At 42.1% G+C, this 24,829-nt stretch overlaps 1 protein-coding gene across 3 annotated transcripts in view; it reads left to right on the top strand.

Moving 5' to 3' along the window:
- Window positions 1–24,829, top strand: part of UNC5C (unc-5 netrin receptor C) — a 319,406-nt gene that overhangs the window by 192,743 nt on the left and 101,834 nt on the right. For all 3 annotated transcript variants that reach the window (XM_082236367.1, XM_082236368.1, XM_082236366.1), the window contains exon 3: window positions 21,431–21,574. In XM_082236367.1, the coding sequence (XP_082092493.1) occupies window positions 21,431–21,574 (144 nt within the window). The remainder of the gene's footprint in view (window positions 1–21,430; window positions 21,575–24,829) is intronic.

Below are 24,829 nucleotides of genomic sequence, written 5' to 3'. Positions count from 1 at the left end.
GCTTTGGCTTACCAGGACCATGCAAATATTCTGGCTCCATACAGGAGCTAACCCCTGCTGTTCTCATTTTAGCACAGCAACACAACCCAGCCAAGGTTTGGCATAGCATGCTGTGTGAACCCCAGATCATGGCTGAAGTCTTTCCTCTGTAACCACAGTCTATAGCCATGGTTTGTCCTATGGTTACAGATCATGGTTAACCATGATCCAGGTTGGGATGACATGCCATATGGTGCAATGCTAGAAGGACTGGGGAAAGGAGCTAAGCAGGTGCCTGTTCCTCTCTGGGAGCTCACCATGTTTGTGCAATTTTGGTAAAACATAGTTTTGTTTACCATGATGTGCAAATAAGGCCATAGAGAAAGGAAGAGAGAGTTGGACGGATAGGCATGGATATACACAAATGCACACATATTAATTCCATGTTGGCATTTAGATGCCAGGCCCAGGTGGTCCCAGTTAATAATGAGTGTAAAAATCCTGTTCCTCTATGCAAATTCAAGTAGTTTCCCTCTTCTCGATCCAAATCCAAGAGGTTTTGCCTATGTAATATAACTCAGCAGTGCTGTGTTGTGCATAACAGCCTTTTTGGCTGTGCCACATTTGAAAGCAAAGCAATAAATCAAGATTATGCAGCATTTTAGGGTGCTTGTAGATGCTGTTTTATTTATTTTTCTCAATGATGCTTAAGTTCTTAATAAACCGGCTTGTAAATAGCTGTCTAACCTCACATAAGTGTTTACCAGTGAAAGAAGATTAAATTCACATTTCTCCTTCCTGTCAGTATATCTGCATCAACGCTCAAGTAACAGGAAGCAAAGCTCATCTTAAATTGCTTCTGAAATGCCAGTTTTGAACCAGATTTTCTTCTAAGTCCTCCAATAGCAAGCAATGACAAGGGAAACAAGACAAGCAAGTAGTAAAATGCATGTGTGAATGGCAAAATCTGATCATGCATTCTATCCTAAAAGGCAGGTGTTAGCCAGAGATTACAGGGATGAAGGACCAGGAATGTGAAATAAAGGCATAATGTTCAAATGTACTTGGCACAGCAACTTATCTGGGATTGTAAAAGGTAAAGAGATAAGGAGAGAGAAAGAGAGAGAAATCCGCTAAGGGCTGTAAAGGATTACATGTTCATGAACTCAGAAGCACTGTAAGGGCCAAGCCAGATGAAATTGGTGCAGTAGCTTGTGTTCATTCCTGTGTGTGTCAGAGTGTATCTGAAAGAGAAAGAGAGGGAGAAATAGAGAATGAAAGAATGAGCGTATTTTGTCACTGATCAATACAGCAGCAGAGCTGTATATTCTATTTCAGCTATGACTGACGATGCAGAAGTTCTGGAGAGAGTGTGCCTTAGTTATCCCAAATCCCATTGAGAATAACTAGAAATATATGTCCTTTGAGGCCCAATTATTTTAACAAAAAGAATCTTATACCCACTTGCTGACTAAAGGTTGAAAGTTAATATCAATATAAGTCTTGTAAAGTGCAGTGCTTAAAAGTATGCCTGAGTATATTAGACCAGACTGTGTTCCATGGGTATCCTCCAGAGTATTGACCTCTAGTGTTAAAACATCTTGTTACTAGAAGTGCAACTGGAGAGGTTGGGCAAGTTATCTTGCAAGATTTGCCCAGCTTTAGCTTGCTCCGCATTGCCCTCTGACATTAATGAAGCAAAGTTCACCACTTATCTTACCCATACTTCCTTTCACCTTCTGCAATAGGACTTCGAGCCAGCAGACCCTCCATGTATGTAGCTGCTTTTGCAGCTTTGATGATGACTCAATAAACCAATGTGGAAGCATAGATTATTTTGCAATCATTATAAATTAATCAAAAGAGAGAAAAAACCCCGTGATCATCTCTCCTTTCTGACTGTTTGTTTTCTTTCGGCATGTTGGATACACTTAACTTCATTTTTTAAAAATGCATTTATTGTAGCAGTGCATATTTAGTGCCAACTAGTTTCTGTGCTGCAGCCAATTAACTAATCCAGTTGCTTAAAATGAAGTTCAGCATCTCAGATTTGCATAGTAGCCAAAGACATTTTTCTGCCTGAAGCAGAGCCCCAGTAGTTTGCCACAATGCTAGGGGCACTCTAAGAAGCCTTGCTGCATCTTTCACCAATTCCTGTCTTCATTGTATCACCTCAAGCAAGTTTCTTCCACTCTCACCCTGTTAGTACTTCCTAAAATAGGAAGACCCAGCTTGACAGGCTACTTGGCAGCTCAGTCTTGTTTGTGCTTTGAATTTTGTGATAGTCTTGACTCTTAAGAATCTTGTTTAAGGACATCCTAGCCAGAACTACTTGATGGTACAGTGTTGTTGTTGTTGTTGCTGTTGTTGTTGTTGTTGAAATTTAAACCCCACCCTTCCTCCCATAGGAGCCCAGGGCAGCCAGCAGACAAATTACAAAACAATTAAAATATCTATAAACAATATTAACACAGATGCAGACTGGGAAAAGTCTCTACTTAAGAGATCAAGGTCCTCAGTAGTCATTGAAAAGATAGTATTTAACAGGAGGGGGTTAATTCCAGAGGGATGGTGCCACATCACCAAAGACCCAATATCTATATTGTGTGGAAAACATCTCCTGATATGATGGTTTCTGCAAGAGGCCTGCAAAGGGCTCCATTGGGTATATAAGGATTAAGACCATTTTTCAAGTTTGTAGCTCATTAGCAGTTAATGCAGTTCATTCACCAGTGGAGGAATAACATTGTGTCGATATCCTGCCACATTTTGCATTAGCTGAAGCTACCAGACCAACCTCAAGGACTGCCCCACATGAAGCTCATTGCAGCAATACCACCTGAAGGTTACCAAAGCATGGACAACTACAGTTCTTGAGCTTTTAGGGATATTTTCTTTGGAGCAATGGCCAGACCAAACACATCTGCTGAATGCACAAAATAGTCTGTAAAACCTTACTAAGGCTAAGGATTAGAAGAAACTCTTCAGTTGTGAGATGGTCAGATAACTGCATCAATGCAGTTTTAAGTCAGCCGAGGTTAAACACATAATCAACAGGGCAATAGCAAATAGAAAGTTTTTTGGTCAGAAAGCTTAAGTGCATCTGCCAGAATTGCAGGCTGCATGAGCAATAATGCCAAATGCTAGACAAAGATGTTCAAAAACTCTTGCAGTATACATGGTGCAGAATGTATATCCCATTTGTCTTGTCACTGGGTAGCTGTATTTCACAACACCGCTATAATTCTCCAGTAACATCATAGCCATAAAATATGGAATGTGGCTTTTCCTACTCAATATGAAGTATCCATGCAGTTTTTCCCCTTTATCATATTTGACATTTAGATTGCTGTCATTTTAAGTGTCTCTCAGGCTTCCCTTCTCCTTCCTTCACATATTTTCTGCTGGCTATTTGAGAACAGAGAGGCTCATAAGCAGCATTATTAAAAGCATGGCTTTGCAGCTTCTAAATCAAGCTTTTTTTAAAAGGGGGGGAGGCCCAGGCCTTCAGTGGATGAAGAACAAACACAAGGGAGCAAGTCCCTTGTGGTCATATTTACCAGAAGAGCGAAACGTCCCATTTTACATTTGAAAACAAACAAGCACCTTAAATGGAAAAAAGTAGCACACATTGAAGCTTCAGAATAGCACAGATATTGGTAGGTTACAAGTAATCCAAAATGCCAGATATTTCAGATGTTTATAATTTTCATAATTTGCTAATGCAATGCCTTCAAGGAAGCTTCCTGACCTTTCAGTTTGGTGTTACTCAGCCAGAAACATGGGAGTACTAGAATTACCATTCCCTAATCAATGATGCTGTTGTATGAAATTCCCCTTCATCATCAGTTCTAGGACACACTATCCACTGGTGCTGGTACTGACTCTGTTTTGTACCTTAGTAGATAAATTTGTGTTAGGTAAATATACTGATTTTTCAGAGACCAACAAATTATGACTGCACAGAAACATGCAAGCCCGAAGTTAGGTTTCAGATTTGGACTCCAGCATCCCTTCACCATGCAGGTGGCGCTGTGGGTTAAACCACAGAGCTTAGGACTTGCTGATCAGAGGGTCGGCGGTTTGAATCCCCACGACGGGGTGAGCTCCCGTTGCTCAGTCCCTGCTCCTGCCCACCTAGCAGTTCGAAAGCACCTCAAAGTGCAAATAGACAAATAGGTACCGCTCTGGTGGGAAGGTAAACGGCGTTTCTGTGCGCTGCTCTGGTTCACCAGAAGCAGCTTATTCATGCTGGCCACATGACCCGGAAGCTGTACACCAGCTCCCTTGGCCAATAAAGCGAGATGAGTGGCGCAACCCCAGAGTCGGCCACGACTGGCCCTAACGGTCAGGGGTCCCTTTACCTTTATCCCTTCTTCACTACTCTACAGCAGGAGCATGGCATTAGCAACAGCATTTTAAAAAATGTAATCTAGAGGTAACCTAAATTGGCAAGCTTTTTCCAGTATTACCTTCCCACCATCATATGTGAACTCAGAACTGTGCAGTTCACCACTGTAGCATCTCTCAACCCAGATGGGAGGCAGAGAAAGAGGTAGGCCAAAAGAGGAGGGGCTGGATCATTGGTAACTGAGGGCGACTCCTAGAACTGCCTGAGGTATCAACCCTCAGTCGGAATCTTTTCATGGCTGTGGGGTGTAGTCCAAACAAGCCATGTGAAGGCTGGGGCATCAAGGCTGCAATGATCAAAGCTTCAAAAAGTCAGAGGCAGGGTCTATACAGTGTAAGCCCATCAGGGTCTGAGGCAGTGGTAGTGATGACAGGTTCAGTCAAAAGGTCAACATCCATATGAAGCTGGATTAGGCAAGGCAAGGATCACATGCCTGCTGCTGCTGTTATTTCTCCTTGTAACAATGAATTGCTCAGTTGCTCAGGCAAGGCTTTATTGACCTCCAAGAACCATGGTTAACCTGTGGGCTCTGGAATTCATAGAGTTTTGCAGGAGTGGCAGACCACTGGTGGTGCAGGGGTTAAGGCTCCAAGTCCTGATGATTTGAGTTATATGCACCCCTGCTGCATTACAATGAAACATGGGAAATATGACCACATCAGATTTAGGAGCATGAGATGAGCTGTATAGGAGGACGGTAAAATTGTAAAAAGGCTACGAGGTGGCCCCTGCCCAGAACAACTTGTATAAGTTGTCCTAGGAATGTGCATCCACAGCAAGGATGTCATATAATACAGCCTTCAAGTTCCTTTTCATTTATCAAAAAAACTGGCAAATCAACTGAAGCCTGTTCTTAATTTGCACTGGTAGCGTGGGAGCTATTCCTTCCTATGCTGAGAAGTCTCATATCATGTGAGATATGTCTGCTCCCCATGCCAGTATTGCCCTTCCTGGAGACTGGGACAATGCTGGTACAGGGGAGAGCCACAGAATATACTCCTTTCTGGAGAATATACTCAGTCTGGAGCTGTTTATGTTTCTTTGGAAACATGGGAAGGGCCTATGCTGTGGCGGGTCCATGCCATCAATGTAATACTCAGAAGGCCCTCAAGAGAAGTAAATCTGAATACTGATTAACCTATCCTCTGGATACAATAAAATGTGGGCATTCTTTCACCACTCAATACAGACAAATACATCTTACTGCATAGTTGCTCACAAGCTGGTAAGAACCAAATAAATAAATCCCCATTATTTCAGTTCCTGAGTAGCATATTAGCATTGACCACTGAGTAAAGGATAGCCATCATTAAAATGCAGACTTGCCTAGCCTTTTTAGATGGCTGCAAAGACTATCACAGTCTGGTATGCCCCTTCATCGGTCCTCCTTTTTCTTTTTTTAAGGTACAGGGGTTTTTTTAAGCACCCAGGGCTATCTGCACACCTACATGCATAAGGTACACACATCCTAAATTAAGAGCTTGGCCAACTGCAGAGTGCTTCACCATAAGGCTAGCTGTGAATAGAACAAGCACTGAAATTAACAGAGTTGTCAGAATGATAAATGAGGGACAGAGCTGGATAAGCTCACTCCATTCCAGATCTTTCCATTGACCCACTGTCACGGCAATCTCCAAGCAGGACTGAAAGTGTCTAATTCCCATTGACTTCAATATAGATTTTCCAGTAAGTAACCAGCAGGGTTATTGATGCTAGGAAAGGCCTAGATTTTGTGCCATCCCAGTGGAGTCGGTAGGGATTTAATGGTGTGTGTACACAAAGGTGATGCATTTTATTTCACATGTCCAGGTGGAGATTTTCAGAAGATAATTGAACTTCGCCACTACCTTTTCACACTTCTGTTCTGCTGACAACTTGTTTCCCTTTTGAGAGATGTTGCCCCTTGATGGTCAGAAGGTGCATTAAACACTCCTGACTGCTCAGAGACCTGAATGTGCTTAAAATGTGGGAGTAGGTGTTAAATTCCCAGAGCCGCTGTCTGTCTGGAAAAAGTCACTTTTCTTGACAGTGCCCTGGAAAAGAGCTGGGGAGGAGAGAAACCTTTTGAGATCAGTTGCTTTCCTTTCCTTTCCTTTCCTTTCTTTTTCTTTTTCTTTGTGTGTGTGTGTGTGTGTGAAAAATGTCAAGCTTCAAAGTTAGCTGTGAAATTTGATCCCTAACTGACAACAGAAAGGGGGGAGGGGTAGAGTAGTGACTTTAGACATCTACCCTTGTCCTGCTCCTCTGCACTTTATGAACTAAGAAAAATCAAAAACAAGCCTTCAGCAAGGCTCCCTAGTGACCCCTTGTGTCATTTTGCCGATTGTACTTATTCCCACAGTCTCCGACAGTCACTGAACTGTGACACAGCATCAAGATCACGGGAATAAGGCATTTCCACACACACCCTCATCAAAACAGTATCTCTAAAAGTATGTAGTATAGAAGAATTTTTAAAAATGGAAACTTTTTATTTTCAGAATAATATTTATTTTACTTCACTTGTACCTTGGTTGCACTAGCAGGATGCAACCATATTGTGCAATGTTTTCTTTTGGTCCCCAATGGCTGAATAGAAGTGCTGTTTTTCTTTTCTCTCTCTCTTTTCTCTCTGATTTTCTCAGCTTCCTTTAACAAGTACTAAACGGCCATTATGCTTTCTCAGTGCACATTGAGATTCATCTGCCAGCTCTAAACTGCCTCAAAGTGCTTCAGTTTTGCATGAGCACTAAACTGGGACTGGGAAGGATTACCCAGTGCTGAAGGGCTAGATCATTAGAAAAGGGCATGCAAATCCACTGAACCAGGGATGAGAGAGTGCACAGATTTTTCTTTGCAAAGTCTGAACTGCAGTTTATGTAAATCATTAACCTCTGGCAGACTCCCCCCCCCTCCAAGCTTCCTTCCTTCCTCCTTTCCTCTTTTTCTTTCTCTGTCATTTACATGTGGAAATAGATGAAGCCACTCTGGGCTTTCTGTCAAGTGCAAGAATAACTGGTGCCATCACTCTTTGCCACATTTCTCAGCTTGGACCTGGCCTTCCCGTGCTCCTTTTCACTTGTACCAGTCCTTCAAAGCACTGCTAAGGGATCCCTGCATGTGACAATAAAGAGCTACTGAATGACAGGAAGCACAAAGCAGCACAGACAGCTTGTCACAAATGTATTTATGCTCATGAACCGGAGCCTATCTTATTTTAGAAATTATTTAACTCAAGTGTCATTGGAAAGGCATGGGGGCTAAGGCTATAATCCCACCGACAGTCCCTTCCTAGGGAAGAAGCCCATCTGAAACAGTTGGTACAATGCACATGGGATTGCATTGTAGGTGCCCAGGCCATTGCCTGGGCACCTACAATGCAATAAACAGAGTGTGTTTATATGATTTAAACTACAGCCAACCCTTTCCCAAAGACTTGAGAATAGGTCGTGGTTAATGAAAAACAAAATTCAGAATTAAGTGCAATTAAATCCAGTAGTTCTAAACAGAGCCAGTCTTGCCATTAGGCAAGGTGAGGTGGCCTCAGGCAAAAAAATAAAATAAAAATGAACCATTAATTAGCAGAAAATTATTAGTTACTTAATATTATGCACATATCTAAAAACTGTGAGTTCAGCATTCTGCCAGAGGCATAAAACATAACAGTTGTTAATTCCCTCTTTACAAAGGCTGTACCAGATGTTGCTGGACAACAGCTTTCATTGACCTTGATCACTGGAAGTTGCAGTCAAACAACATCTGGAGCGCTAAAAGTGCCCTTACCCTACTCTATCAGAATAAGCATGGTTGACCTTTGAAAGATGCTCAGGCTTCTGCTTTAAAAAGTGTCCAAGGGACTATGAGCTCCATACTTACAGCACTGACAAAAATAACTATAATAAGCAGAGCCTTGCTTTAAGAACATGGTGCATGGATGGTATCATTTAAGGCACTTTGGAGATTCAGTTTGATTCTCACTTGTTCCAGTCCAGATAAGCGTCTCCATTTCACATCAGTCCCTTGGATATTGACAATGACCTGCCTAAACCTTGCATTGGTCACATCTTACAAACTGACCTCGTTATAAGCTTACTTAAGGGACTAGATAAAATTCTACCGAAACAGTGTGGGGGGGGGGGGAGAGCATATATTTAGAATTGCATATGGAGAACACTGCTGCATCAGAGAACAGCATCCTATTTCTCACAGTGACTAGTTGGGAACTTCCAGGAAGCTTATCAGAAGAGCTTGATTGAGGGCAATGGACTCTCCTACTGTTCACCACCACCACATCTGGCACTTCCACTTCTGGAGCTTCCATATAGCTTAGGGATGGGAAGCCTGAAGCCCTCCAGATGTTGTTGAGCTATAATTCCCATTGACCACTCTGCCTGGAGCTGATGGGAACTGCAGTCTAACAATAGCTGACTTACCTGGTTTAGCTATTGTGGCCAGAATTGTTCTATCTATATCTATCTATCATCTATCTATCTATCTATCTATCTATCTATCTATCTATCATTTATCTGTTTATTATTATTATTATTATTATTATTAATCAATTAAATTTCTATACCACCCTTCATCAGAGGATTACAGGGCGGTTTACAATATAAAAACACAAAAAGACATAGCATAGTAACAAACAAAAATCCCTCCCCATGTTTAAAAGGCCGTATATTGTTTAATTAGTCAAAGGCCTGGGGAAAGGGGAATGATTTTACCTGGCACCTAAAAATATGTAAAGAAGGCGCCAGGTGAGTCTCCCTGGGGAGAGCATTTTACAAATGGGGAGCCACTGCAGTAATTACAGGTAGATCCATCCAAGGTAGTAGCCATCTCTACATCCATTGGCCAAAAGGGATGACATAAAGGAAGGTTATCATAAGTGCTTGAAGCATTATAATCAGGATAACTTACCCTTCAAGATACACCAATTTCAAATGTATTATTTGTGCAAAACAGTTTTAAAATAAGACCTCAGTTTTATATATGAAAGCATAGTTGCTCCAGTTTTGGGATTGTTTTTTCTTTTCTTTTTTAAAAAGAAATCAGGTTCTCAGCCTAAAGCAGAGTGAGAGAAAATTCTGCTAATTGGAACCTGATTGAAAAGTCGAAGCAAAGCCTTCAGGGCTTTGCCTTAAGCATCTGAGTTTTGAAGGAAAATGTATAAATATATCCCCATTGTACATAGCTCTATAATCATTTTACTGTTAACTGCCCATAAAACCTGGTATGTCAAATATTTGTGTCAGAGGAAACTGCCCCATGGTTATTATCTGATGTACCATTTGAAAGAAGTTGTTTGCAATGTTCATCCACATATTGAATTCACTAATAAACCATGCAGATATGTTGTGTATGAGGCATATACGTATATAAAATTATCACCTTCCAGATCAGATGCAGATAGCATTTTTCTTTTTCCTAACCAACAACTCCTTCCCTCCCTCCTCTTTTTCTCTGTCTCTCTCTGGCATCTATTTATGTTTAACCTATTTATTAATTTTTGACTTGAAAACACTGCAGAGTATGTGCTTTGAAGTATTTGAACAGAAACACTCTATGGCTGCTTGAGGTCCATATTCGAGAATCCTGTAAACATTTCTTCGAAGAACAGGGATTAACTCTACTTAATATCAAAGGCATGTTTGTTTCCTGTATCTCTCTCTCTCTCTCTCTCTCTCTCTCTCTCTCTCACACACACACACACACACACACACACACTTGTTCAGGTCCCACCATGGGAGCAGCTTCACAAAAAGTATGTTGAGTAGTAAATCATAGAGATAGAATCATAGAATAATAGCATTGTAGAGTTTCAATGGACCGCATGGTTCATCTAGCCCAACCTCCTGCATTACAGGATAGTTGAACTAGTGGTATGTCAACGTTTCAAAAGCGTAATTCCCTTCTGAAAGAGGCTCCCATTTTTCCACTTCATTCTCAGGGCACTTCAGAATTTATTTAGATTTTGAAGGTTGTGGTTTCCATTTGATGTTCCCCAGCAATCTGCAGCCTCCCTGACTGCTCATAGGCTTGCTGATCTGGGGGGGGGGGGAGTCCATGGGAGAAGTTACCTCACAATGTCTTTCCCTGAGCTCTAAGTGTGGGAAGCCCAGGAACTGCAAAGTTCAGAGCTGAGACGAACTGTAGAAAGAAAGGAAAGGAGCCCACAAAACTTCTTTGTTGACCACAAAAGATGAACACAACAAAAATTTCACACTTGACTCAGGAGAATTTCCCCGGGATTTTTTTCTTGCCTTTGATAATTTATTTTCTCACTGATTGATGGAGAGTGGTCAGGAAAAGGATACGGGAGAATTTTTTGACACCGCACTAATTCTAACAGCCCAATCCTATACATGTATGCTTAGAAGAAGGTCTTTCTGACTTCAGTAGGGGTTTCCCTTGCATCTGCATAGGTTTGTTGTAGGCAGCCCTGTATTGGGAAGTTCTTTATGTTTGACATTTTGTTATGTTTGTATATGTGCTGGAAGCTGCTCAGAGTGGTTGGGGAAACCCAGCCAGATGGTCAGGGTGGTCACTACTGGTCACTACTAGTAGTAGTGATAGATGAAATCTCTTTCACATCAGTTTGGGATTCAATTTTATAAAAATCAGGAAACAGCTGCTGCTTCTTTCTGAAATAGATACCCCATTTTGCTCCCATCCCATTGTCAAGAGCATGAGTCTTAATGTGCCCCCACAACACTCTCTCAACTCTCAGTTCCAGGTTGGGTGAGTTTCCTAGAGGCCTCAAGGATGGCAAATAGGACAACCCTTTCCCTCACCACTGTTTCTCTGGTCTGCACACTTGTGCTTCAGACACATGTAAATCTGTTGGATGGCTTCTTGCACTGACCATAAAAGTATCCTCAGGGAAACTATACTCAACCTTCCTTGAAAAGCCACCACCTGACAAGGTCACAGAAGAATAAAGAACAGTTCCTTCCTCAGTTTTATCACAATCTTTAAGAAGAAGACAGAATTGGGGGGGGGAGAGAGAGAATGAAAAGACAGGGTAATAAAAAGAAATAAAGCAGAATTAACAATGCCGTTGTCTCCAACTGTCATGCTAGTTTTATATCTCACATTTAAAAACTGAATTTTCATTGGGGGAAAAGAAGCAAAGTAATTTTAAGGATGTGGATTAAGGAAGAGGACGAGTAGGGAGGGAAGAGAAGGTGTCAGAAGTGAAGATTTTTTGAGAGAGATAAAAGTGGTAAGCTAGAACAAGAAATATGAGCACCATATATACAGTGAACCAAAAGTAAGCATATATGATTTCGGTCCAGCACTCAGCCCTAACACACACACACACAGTCAACAGTGCCTGATACCAATTTGGGCACATGGGGTAGATTTCAGATAGGCAAAGATTTCATTACTGACCTATAGTGGGCCATTTCATGTAATTGCTTTGATAAACAGACCTGTTTAACTTCAGCCGTAGAACTGCATCATCGGCTTTCCAAGACATTCCCTTAGATGTTCAGATGTTTTCCGAATGCAGACGATCAAGCAGAATGATTGTGCCTGCTAGCCCCATCTTGCCTGTTATGTGCATTGGGTCAGAAAACTTCTACATCAGTATAAACTGTCCTTGAATTGGCAAGGTCCTCGATCATAAAGGTAAAGGTTATGTAAGGGCAGTTAAATGCACATTTAGTTTTCCAAATGAATGTACAAAGGAGGCAGGACCAGGGAATGTGGGCAAGGTCTGGTGAGACAAGGGCAAGGTCTGGTGTATCTGAAGGGCATCAGGTTATGGACAGCTGGTCTATTTACATGAACAGGTTGGTGCTGTCTTTTTCTTATACTCCTAAGTATTCACCAGAACTTTGCCAAAGTGGGAGTGAATTTAGGAATTCCTCCTTTGGTGAGACATTCATGGAAAGTGGAGATGGCCTGAAGAGCTTTGACAGGACTAGTAATATTTCTCAGAGGGATTTTCACCAGACTCGATGCCAGCAGTCAGCAAAATCAGGCACTGGCTGAGATCACAGGGGCTTGGAAGAGCCACCTTTTGCCACTGACCCTGACTGCTGGCTGGCTATGTTGTCCCTCCACTGTTGGAAACAGTAAGTCTTGAATACTTGTTGTTGAGAGAAGAGGGCTGTTTCACTCTAGTCCTGCTTGCTGGCTTCCCAAGCCTAGATGTGCTTTGCTTCAGGAAGACTGCTTGATCATGTGCCAATTTTGTGCCATGGATTTGCTTTGTGTCATGTCAAAAGTAATAATATGGTGCCTCTCAATATGTACAGAGATGAATTGTAGCTTACGCAACACATATATTAGGATGAGAATGGAGACAGGGTATGGTTTTTAGATTCTAAGGGTATGGCTTCTAAAATCCCAGTACTTACCCTTTTTTCATTTTATTAAAAAGAAATATGGGGAACACCCTAACCATCACTCTTTCAGGTGCATTAGCAGCACCAAAGTGACCTTCCTGGGCAATATGTATGGTGGTCCTGGGCTGCCCAGATGACAAGACCCCCCCCCCAGCCTCACTGATGTGGTCCAAAGGAAAGCAGAGCAATGTGTTTGGCACTAGCTTCACTGCAAGAATTGCCAGATAGAGGCATAGAAGGTGCCATCCAACTGCCTTAGGGACGCCACTCCAGATTTGTGTAGGGTTAACTCCTCAGTCATTTCTTCTCCCAAATATATCCCACAATTTCCCTTCTCCTAGATGGGGTACCCTCCCAAATTGATGGGCTCTGTCTGCCCCTCAATTCCCTCTACAGCATGTGCAGAAAATGCCTTCTTGATCACTAGACCCACTGTTGGTCTTGTCCGCTCAAATAATTATGCATAATTATGTAGCATAGGAAGCTGCCATACCTATAGTCAGAGCATTGTTCCTTCTCTGAGTGGCAGAGAGTTGTTTTATTCCAGAGTGTCAGGCACAAGTCTTTCTAGTTCTACCTGGAAATGTTTGAGATTGAATTTGCAAACTCTTTGCATGCAAAGCATGTGCTCTACCACCACAGCCCTTCCTTCTCTATTGTGTCTTTTCTACTTTTGGAAAGTAAAGGTTTTCAGACTGGGGGATGTGTGAATTCCCTCTCTGTCCCATGATGTTTTGACTTTATTTGTGCTCACCATGGAAAAACAGCAGAAGCAGTACCATAAACGAGTGCAGAAGACATTTCATTACCAATTCTTAATTACTGGGATTTTATACTGTGCGCAGCACTTATTGTGCACTATGGGTCTCTGCAAACTCATGCAATTATTCCCCTACAATTAAGTTTGTTATGACATAACTTTAAATGGAAAGCACATGCTTCTGAGCCCTGGTGTTTGAATTTATGCAAATATATTAATGTATGCAAATTTGCAATTTCCTGGATTTCTCTCAGAGGTTACTGGCAGTTATTCAGTTGTGGATTTTGGGTGTATAAATGGATGAGTGATGCTGATTCTTGTCTGCCAGGAACTAGATGAAACAATTAACTCATTTTAACTTCTTTTTTCACCATAGTGATCTCCTGGTGGGCAAGGACTGCTCAGTTTCATCACCCCTTCCCAGCAGGCCCTTTTTAATTGTTTATGACTATAGTCACTCAGCATGTCGAAGATATCAATGCTTCCAAGAAATGGAAATATGCCTGGAAACTTGGGCATGATAGAGGGCAACTACCCCTCCCTTTGTTCCTGAAATAACAGCCATGGTTTTGTCCTACAGTGGAGGCAAATGATATATTTTGGCAAACTGACCATCTGAAGCAACCGTCCTCCAACCTTGGACATGGTTTCAGCACTTACTAACTGGTTCTAATTATCAGGTGCAACAAAACAAAACAAGTCCGAAAACCGAGAAGCTAAAATGAATGGTATTTAATATAGGGCCACCACAAATGTACTCTTAGGGATTGAGACCTATTTTGACCTATTGGCCTCAACTGGGCATATATTGTGGTCAAGTGGCAATACTACCTAGGCTTAACCATGGTCAACATGACTGTATTCTTGCAGACATAGGCTCAGATCCAAAGTAGAAGGAAGTTTATGAAAGGGGATTTTCTTATCCCTACCTCCTGCAGCCCTATGCAGCCCCATAAAGCCTCTCTGGAGGGCTGAGAGACCACCCTCTGTGATGCTAGATGGGGTGCAGAGAGCTGCTGTAGTAAAGGGAATTGATCAAAATTCAGCCACACCTTTCAGAAACCTTCTTCTGCTTGTGGTTCTCTGGATCCAAACCATTTACTTATACATTTATGCTTAGGAAGAGGAAAATGAGGCATAATCCTGAATTAAATGTACTGGGCTTTGGTGCCTTTTAGAACATCTCAGCATACTGGCTACTACTGAAGCATAAAAGGACTTGCATTAACTTCTACAGCAAGGAATAGCAAACATTCAGATATTACACAGGTGTTCTCTTCCCTAAGTTAACATTCTCCATGTGCAGCATGTCTGTGATACAGCACCAGATGACCACAAAGAAAAGAAAATTAGCTATTCCATATGGTCTACAAAATCACATCATACACTCACACAATAAGTTCTGTGCCATCGCAGATGCTTTAACAGATTAAATTTTCTCTAACACACCTAGGAAGTGTTGTCATATTAGGGACTTCAACTGTATTAGCAAAGGCTAATAAGATTTAGCTTAGCTGACTTGCTATAACACTGGAGAAATATATCATTTCCAGTTGCTGAAGCCGTACAGTTCCCTTTGTTATTTGGTCCAACAAGTAGTTTCTTTTACTTCTGAAAACTAATATTTCTGAAGCAAACCACCATTGCAAGGTTACCTTAACTGAATACATGTATAGCTAATAAATCATGATCATTTTCAAAAGCCAAGCTTGTGATCTAAGCAGAGACAAGCTGGGACTTGTTTAAATATTATATATGTGTTTGCAAGGCGTATATATAATTAACATTTCCAGGTTTTCATGGCATCTTAAAATATTATCATACCATTTAAAGTCGCACTCTTTAAAATGTATTTATGCCATTTTTAAATTTATTCGTGCCATTTGGAAACACATCCCTTGATTACCTACATCTATGAAGATGCATGCAGAGTTACAGAGGCAGTCCGTATGCCCATGCAATACTTCCAGAATCGTGTGTGCTAAGCCGTACTGGTGTGCCACAAGATGTCAAGGACAGGCAAGAGTCTGAAGGGTGGGCAGAGGAGGCAGGAGATTGAACTGGGGGAAAAGCCAGTGATTTGTGGAATACTGTGCCAACCATGAGGAAGGGGGAAGGCAGTCAGATGGGAGAAGAAGAGGCGGGGGAAGAATTGCAGGCAGGCACAGAGGTGGAAGAGGCAATCCTAGAGACAGCCATATCATTAGAGTCTCCTCTGTTCCCTCCCACACTGTTTCCCAGGACAAGGAGGGACTTAAAGTGACACGAGCAGCTGGAGCTGATGTGCAGGAGAACTTGCCAGTTGCTTGCATGTGTCACATCAGAAGAGGGGGTTTAAATGTGCGAATGGAGGTGTTGTCTGTCCATACACCCATATAGAGCCCACGTTTTCAGCACCTGCATGAGTTGGGTGTCAGGAGCACCTTCGCTGACCTTCCGATCACAGGAACGCAGGAACAGCAGAGCACAGCATTCCTCTGGAACAGGCCCTGGTGCTGTGGACTCACATTTACTATTGTGAGCACCTCAGTAGTAGCAGAGCAGTGGAAGCAAAACAGTGGAGGTTTCGTTGCATACCTAATTTTATTACTACTGGTTAAACAAAACAAAAGAACATAACAGACATGCACGAGAAAGCCAGCTCTCTCATACTGCCACCTAGTCTCTAGACAGATCAAAGAAAAACCAGCACAGTGCTAGGGACGGAAGTCTGGAAGAGTGGTTTCCACCCTCTCCTTTCTCTGATGCAGAAAGTAAAACAAACATGATCTGGTGATCTTTGCAATGGGAGGGATGAAAATACTGACATTGTCATGGCGCTGCTACACCTGTCTGGGTCAGGTCTAGGAACAGGTATGAAGAAGGAGGTGCCTAGCCAGCCATTTAGCAGGAGTTGTGCATGTGATTCTTCTACCTCAGGAGCTGGTGTGTGCTTTGCCAATAAAGACCTAAACTTACAATCACATGTCCTCGGATGGGTGTGCTCAGGACACAAGAGGAGGTTAAGAATGCCTTGAAAATTAAGCCCCCATCTTGAATGCAGCCACTATGCTATGACCACTCTTGTTCAGAGGTTACAAGAAAAATTAGCTCCCCTTTCTGCTAGTATCTAGACAGTGAATCATAGAACTGAAGGACTTCAATGGTCATCCAGCTCCTCTGCAAATGCAGGAAATCCATCAGGTGCATGTTACAACAAACCAAAGTAAAACCAATACTGGGGCATTTAGGTTGTCACAGAAGTGCTATTATTAAAGAAACATTTGTTTCTCAGCTTGAACAAACAATCAGCAACTGTAGCTCACATCAAATTAAAACGTTTCCAAACCTATTAGGCAAATATATGCTTGCAGTTAGAAGAATGATCACTTCCCAACTGTTGCAGTTCGTCAGACTGATTTGGAGCCTACTGATGTATAAATACGCTACACTGCCAAGGCTAAACCTGTGAAAACAAGGAAAAAGGAAGCTGCAACCTAGAAACAACTGCACTTCAGAATTAAAGCAGATTTCAAAATGCATATTGTGTTTCCCCATATTAAACAGGGGACGAGACATTACAAGGACCACTTCCTAGAGTGGAAATTGCTCATAAACACACACAAAAAGGTGGAGAAAGTTGTGTCTGCAGTCCACTGTCCCTGCTCAGTTCAGTTCTTGAAACCACAGCAGCTATATTGTCAGTCTTTTAATTTCAAGGTGAAATGCTATTATTCATTTCCCCCAAAGTAGTTCATAATTTGATTGGCAAAATGTCAAGGATAATGAATCTTTTAAAAACAAAAACTGGCATACAACAGAGGCCCTAACAGTACAGTGCATCTCATTAAGTCCTCCCCTCCCACCAGATAACACTGGGCTACATTTATATGCTTCATTCCCTCTATTGTTATAATGTTGAAGGCGTTTTTGGCAGTGACTTTTTAAAAATTGAATTGGCATACAACCTAAGTGGCAGTATGCAAGTGTATGCAGACAGTAATTAATTGCCGATTTTTTTCTGTGAAACTGGGAGCAAAAAATAAGGAGCATTCTTGGTTTTTGCTTGCCAGGACACACTGTGCTGTATAATTAAGGATATCTGCGCTCTCTTTCTGAACTTGCAGCGCATTGCTAGGTCCTCAAAAGACTTTGACAAGCCCATGACACAAATGTACATATAATTTGAATATGCTAATTTGCATGCAGGGACGCGGGTGGCGCTGTGGGCTAAAGCCTCAACGCCTAGGGCTTGCCGATCGAAAGGTCGGCGGTTCGAATCCCCGCGACGGGGTGCGCTCCCGCTGTTCGGTCCCAGCGCCTGCCCACCTAGCAGTTCGAAAGCACCCCCGGGTGCAAGTAGATAAATAGGTACCGCTTACCAGCGGGAAGGTAAACGGCGTTCCGTGTGCGGCTCTGGCTCGCCAGAGCAGCGATGTCACGCTGGCCACGTGACCCGGAAGTGTCCCCGGACAGCGCTGGCCCCCGGCCAATAAATGTGAGATGGGCGCACAAACCCCACAGTCTGTCAAGACTGGCCCGTTCGGGCAGGGGTACCTTTACCTTTACCTTTAATTTGCATGCACATTTGATTCGGCTTTCAGAGGAGCATAATATTAAAAAAAGTTTTGGGGTGGGATGCGCCAAGAGACCTGGGACTCATTGTAATGGCTTTGGTCCCTGGGCCACTCTTTAAGAACACTCTGGCCACATACACACCATACGTTTGAAGCACATGGATTGAATCATAGAATAATAGAACTGTAAAGTTGGATAGGACTCCAAGAGACATCTAGTCCAACCCTCTGCAATGCAGGAATCTCAACTAAAGCATCCATGACAGGTGACCATCCAACCTCTGCTTAAAAACCTCCAAGGAAGGAAAGTCCACCATGATTCCCCTAAAGAATCATGTTGTTGTTGTTGTTTAGTCGTTTAGTCGTGTCCGACTCTTCGTGACCCCATGGACCAGAGCACGCCAGGCACTTCTGTCCTCCACTGCCTCCCGCAGTTTGATCAAACTCATGCTAGTAGCTTCAAGAACACCATCCAACCATCTCATTCTCTGTCGTCCCCTTCTCCTTGTGCCCTCCATCTTTCCCAACATCAGGGTCTTTTCCAGGGAGTCCTCTCTTCTCATGAGGTGGCCAAAGTATTGGTCACCTAAAGAATCATGTATTGGTCACCTAAAGAATCATGGGAATCATGGGAACCACCAAAGGTGCCAAGATTGAGGGGGCCCATTGCATGCCATGTGAAGTTGCATCGTTTGGAAGAGGACGAGTGAAGAACCCAGCACAGTGTGACTTCAACGGCCTATAGCTCCTCCTCTTTGTTGCTCAGGAGGAGCTGACCATTGAAGCTGTGCTTCGCTTAGCTCTGTGCCGCCTCTACCTCCTTATCATTGAGGCGGGTTGGCTCCCGGCCAACAGATATTGGGAGGGCGAAGACAGTTGAGCCCCATAGAGTTGGCACCCCTGGGAACTGCAGTTTCTGAAGGGTCTTGGAAAACATAGTTTTGTGATGGATAAGGGTTCAGGGCAAGGGGTGATGTGCTTTGATTGTGTGGTATGTATGCAGCGTCTGGCTTGCCAGAGGTACTCCCGTTTGCTCTCAGCAAAAAACCTCTGGGCCAGGCTGCTGCAGTCCCACTGTTTTATACACAGAAGCAGAAAGCCCAGACAGAAACCCTTAGTTTAGCTGAATGTCAAACTGCACGTTTTGAGATCCAGATACTGTTTAATTTACATTTCCTAGCAATCTTATACAAAGGTGAAAAAGGCCCAATGTGGGTCTGAGTCTCAGTGTGGAGTTTTGGAAATTGCATTTTAAAATATTAACGTGCATACTCACGCAACACTTTTATCGACCCCTTGTCAAAAATAATACGAGAACAAGTGCTGAAGAGTGGTGTTTTGACATCTCTAATGCTTTCCTGTTTGGTTAGTTTTGAAGTATTAAAGATGTGTAGGCTTGGACTATTAATCCTGAATGTGAGAGTGGCATCAAGACTCAACCTGAAATTATGAAACAAAACATCAGCTGATGTTACCCTTGGTACCTGCCACCAAACATTGTCGCATTTCTATTTGTCTGAGAAGGGAGGGGGCATTGTTATGCCGTGGATGCTTGAGTGGGGAATTTATGGACATTTTTAAATTATAAAATGGTTGTTCATGTCAGGTTCCCAGTTTAAAATCCATTATGGGTCAGGAAGAGGAGGCTAGTTAGTACTTTGAGGGGCAAATGTACAAAGTTGTTTGACATTCTGAGTCTTTAATTATAATTGTAGTTTAATGATAAGTTTTGGAGCTGTGGTTTTAGATAACTGATGTTTGTGATCACTGATCTGCTGTTTCAAAGTGCAAATTAGCAGCATTAGAATTCTGTTAGAATTTTGCTACAAGTGTTCCAGATTTTAAAATATCCAGATTTAACATAGCATCATTAAGTCGAGTGTATTGGGGATGATCTGCTACATATATTAACATTGTTTTGTTGCTAGGTGAATTAAATGCTATAAAAGTCTCTTTATTTATCTCTACCACTTTGCCTTAATCACTTTCTCAGTAAGGTGTAATATTGTAACCACTTTGATCATAGAAATGATAAATGTTAGTAACACCTCAGTGAATCTTGGGAGGGTATTTCAATAGCAATAAGGTGTGTTCCAGATTTCTTTAAAATATCTTAAGGAGTATCATTTTCAGACATTCAAAGGTGCAAGGAGCAAAGCTGCAAAATTAGACTTTGCCTACCGTTCTAACTCTTCATTGCAGTGCTAACTCCAGATGGCCAGAGAACAACAAACATAGAGACCAGGAGGCCAGCATAATATTTGCAAGAGACTGCATTAAAAGGAACAAACTTTAGTCAACAGTGTGCTGCTACCAAACTATATACAAACGTGAAACCAGAGAGATGAACCTAGTTTCCTTTCCCTGCTGATCTCCCCCAGGACTGATCCAGCCAATACAACCATTTCTAAATCACTTTAATTCCTGCTTACATTATAACCAAGTCATATGAGGGGAAAGGTTGAAGGAATTGGGCATGTTTAGCCAGGAAAGCAGACAATTAAGAAAATTACAAGAAAAAGGATTCAGACTAAACAATTAGGAAGTTCAAGCTGCTTGATAGCGTCAGTAATAATTTCATTTATGAATCACTTCTCATGAGCCACCCCAAAGCAATTCACAATATAATAAAAACACATATAAAACAGTTACATGTATAAAAACCTGTAAAGCAATTGCATGTATGAAAATACTTATATATCACACAGAGAGAGATTTTAAGGCAACAACAGCACATTCATAAAATCAATTCAAATCCAATACACGTGCCAACTGGGATAAAACTCTCCATTTAGAAGGCTTGTTGAAGGAGGAAGATCTTTAGCAGGCAGAGAAGATGCCTGCCTGGTATTTAATGGGAGTTCCCAAAGCTATCTTCCATGACATTAAAGGTGTTGCATGGAATGGACCTCCTGATAGGATGGTATCTGCAGGAGACCCTCTCCTGTAGAACACAGTGATTGGTTGGGTGTTTAAAGGAGGTAGATGGCCATGCAAGTGGTAATAGTGAAGCTGAAGCTAAGCCACAGCAAAGCAGGTCCTGGGAGTTCTTGATGGTGGGACTCTTCTGAGGTATGGGATGACCTCAAAGTGTGTAGAAGTACACTTTGTGTAGAGGTGTGGGATGACCTCAAAGTGTGTAGAAAGGTCCCAGGATCATTTTGCATCGACTCTGCTCCTTTTGAGTATCTAAAGCCAAGATGTATGCAACCATTTCGTTTCATTACCCAACCTTTTCACCCAACAACATGTAGGCTTCAAAGGTAAGGTCATGCAGTCTTTTCCGTCCCCATGCTAACGAGCACCATGTCTGCTGCTGTTAACCATTCAAACAGTGTTTCCCCCCAATTCTGAAATAAATATGGGGATATTGATTGTGTTCTGGCAGGACTCATTGTTCGAGAAGTCAGCATTGAGATTTCCCGCCAGCAAGTTGAAGAACTCTTCGGGCCAGAAGATTACTGGTGCCAGTGTGTGGCTTGGAGCTCAGCAGGTACTACGAAGAGCCGGAAGGCCTACGTTCGTATCGCATGTAAGTATTCATGCTTCTGCATGGCTCTGCCTTGTTTGCATGATCAAACCTTGCATCACACTACTTAAGTCAAAAGGACTGAAGTTCCTTTTATAGGAGTATAGGAAGCTGCCTTATACTGAGACCATAGGCCCATACAACTCTGTATTGTCTGCACTCTCCAGAATTTCAGATAAGGAGTCTTTTCCAAGCTGTAACAGGAGATGCTGTACCGCTGAGCTATACCCTTTCTCTCAAAGGGAAACATATCTACACACTCTGCATTAGTGTAAGGTGTAGTTTGACCCTCAGTCTTCATTGCTGTTGGGAATGAAGGTTAGAAGGATCAGCCTTCATAGAAAAGGTGCACTTTGAAGACGTATCTGGATGCAAATCTCCATTGGACAACCTGAGATTTTAATTACTGATAAAACCCCAACACAATTACTTGTCAAACACAACCGGCAGAGTTTTTTAAATTTGTGGCTCACCTTCCAGTATTTATTTTCTCGGCTGAATGTACATTACAAAAACCCACAGAATTAGTGAGACTTTTAGGTCCACTGTGAACATTTCTTTCCGCGCTGCAGATGAAATTAAAATGAATAGTGTTTTCCAAATTCACAAATCAGAATTGGGTATTTATTTCCCTTGACAGATACTTGAACTTAAGAGTCGTGCTATGTGGATCCATTAATCTGTCAGATTTGAAGTGCAGTGCAAGTAATGGTCTTCAACCCAGAGAAATTGCCTGTAGTCAAACAAACAGTTATTATATCCAAATAAACCTTCTGTCAGGATGTATGCAATCCCAGAGTGGAAGATTAGATATATGCAACCATTTCATTGCACTGTGAATAAAGTCTGAATAAAGAATGGATGTGGCCTATTTTGCCTTAATCAGAAGAGAATAAGACTGTAAAAAACCCTGCCTTTGCCCTATTGACACTCATATTAATATTAAATTTTCTCTTCTCCCATCACATCTGTACTGCCCTGCTTCCCCTGACACAATTCAAGGCGAGCAGATCTTAGAAACACAGATATCCATCTTATTATACAAATATTTAATTTTCATTAATTTTCAAAGGGAGGACTGTCTTTCAAATGCTGTATTTGCTCTGGAGACTCTCATTTCACTACCATGTGGATGAAATGAGTTTACCCTGACTTATAGTGGAAGTAAGCCACATTACTCAGAGTCAGGTTTTCTTTGCCTTTGGGGAAATGAAACAAAACAGCTTTTGGTGAATGCTCACTAGAAGCTGGCTATCTGTCTGGCATTTAGCCTGACATTTTAGTGAAAAAGAATTTCACTTCTAGTAATGTGAATGAATTCTCCAAGAAAAAACTGTTATTGGGATGTACAGTTTTTCCAAGAGGTACTCTTGCTCTGGAGGCTATCAGAAGAATTCGTAAATGAGAAATTAAGGCACAGTGAGGTTTTAAAAACTGAAAATAGGCCTTGTTCCTGTGCTCACCTATTTCATACTGACAATCATCGCTGCTTTTCCTGAATCATATTTAGTCTTATTTCCAATTATGCTTCTTGCTTTTGATTAACATTGGTAGAAAATTAAAGATGAATAAGTGGCTGTCCAGTCTTTCTGAATAATTTCTAGTGGTGCCCCAACTGAGAGGAGCACACAGGACTGCTTCAGATGTTCATAGATTCATAGGTTCATAGAACTGTAGAGTAGGAAAGGACCTTGAGGATCATATAGCCCAGGGGTTCTCAACCTGGTCCCTACTGCCCACCAGTGGGCGTTTTAGGATTCTAGGTGGGCAGTAGGGGGTTCTACAGCATAAGCTGAATCCTCCTTCCACCAAACACTGGTGGGCGGTAAGGAAATTTTACCATCAAGAAAGATGCATTAGTGGGTGGTAGGTATAAAAAGGTTGACTAGCTGCAATGTGGGAATATGCAGCTGTCCCATACGGGGATCAAACCTGCAACCTTTGTTTTATCATCACCATGCTCTAATCAACTGAACTTTCCAGACACATGTTTTATCTCGTGATGGCTGCCTCATCAAGCGATGGCTCCCATAGGTAAATATTCATCATCACATACTTATTTCCATAGGATTCACTTTTGTGTGACCTTACACACCACACTTTTCTATGTGTTTACACATTCAGATGCCAGGCATCAAGTGTACGAAATGTAGGGGGGGAAATCAAGTGATGTGCATGCATGTGTGAACTGACAAATGATACAACTCCTTCACTATCTTAATTTTCCATTTGCGGTTACAAAAAAGAGAAAAGAATCAAAAATGGAAAAATAGAAAAGGGCAACCAAAATGAATGCTCTAGACCAGGCACATTCAACAGGTAGATCATGTTGAATGGTGGGGTACATCTACTGCCCCACCAGGAAGCTCAACAAGTTTTGCTCTCCTAAAAAAAGCTCAACAACTTTCACCTGAACCCCTAGCTCACTGCCAGTTTTTAACTGTGAGTAGATCGTAGTCTCTTGGGAGTTGGCCATCCCTGCTCTAGACACATTGGCAAAGGGAGTTCTACTTCTATTAAATGAGAAATGGGGTGGTGCCCTCCAGCTTTACCCCAACATATTTCACCCATGATGCTTGCCCAGAAAAATTATGTTAGTGGCTCTAGAGTTATATCATGGGATAGGATCTGCAGGTGTTATTACATAGTCTACGGAGTGCAAAGCTCTGCAGTATGCTACATTTTCCACATTTAAGATCCCAGGGTACTCTAGTTGAAAGGATCACAGGGCTTGGCAGGAGTTTTGGGGTTTTTTTCTGAGACCCTGAAGAACAGCTGCCAGTCAGATAATTTCTTCATACAGTGCATAGTTAGTTTATGGAACTTGCTGCAGCAAGATATGACAGTGGTCACTGGCTTTGATGGCTTTAAAAGGGAACAAAAACATCCATGGAGAATAGTGTATCAATGGCTATTAGCCGGGAGAACTAGAAAGAATCTCCAGATTCAGAATATATATGAATTCCAGTTGCCGGAGGAGAAACAGCAAGGGAGAGCTTTTGTCACCATGTCGTGCTTGTGGGCTGCTGAGAACCATCTGGACAGCAGCTGTTAAGAAACAGAATGCTTGACTAGATATCTCATGTTCTGATCCAGCAAGGTTCTTCTTTTGTTCCTACAATGTTTTGTAGGGCAGGGGATCTGCAAAATGTTAAGTATCCATTCATTCACTGAAAGCCTTTGCACAGGCTATAGTAAGGTTTAGAAGGGCAAGCAATTAAATGACAACTGAGCCCTCGTGTATTCCAGGAAACCCTA

Source organism: Podarcis vaucheri, assembly GCF_965113315.1.
Source record: "Podarcis vaucheri genome assembly, chromosome: 9".
NCBI lineage: Eukaryota > Metazoa > Chordata > Lepidosauria > Squamata > Lacertidae > Podarcis > Podarcis vaucheri.
The sequence above is the reverse complement of the archived record's forward strand: the minus strand, read 5'-3'. Positions and strand labels throughout refer to the sequence as shown.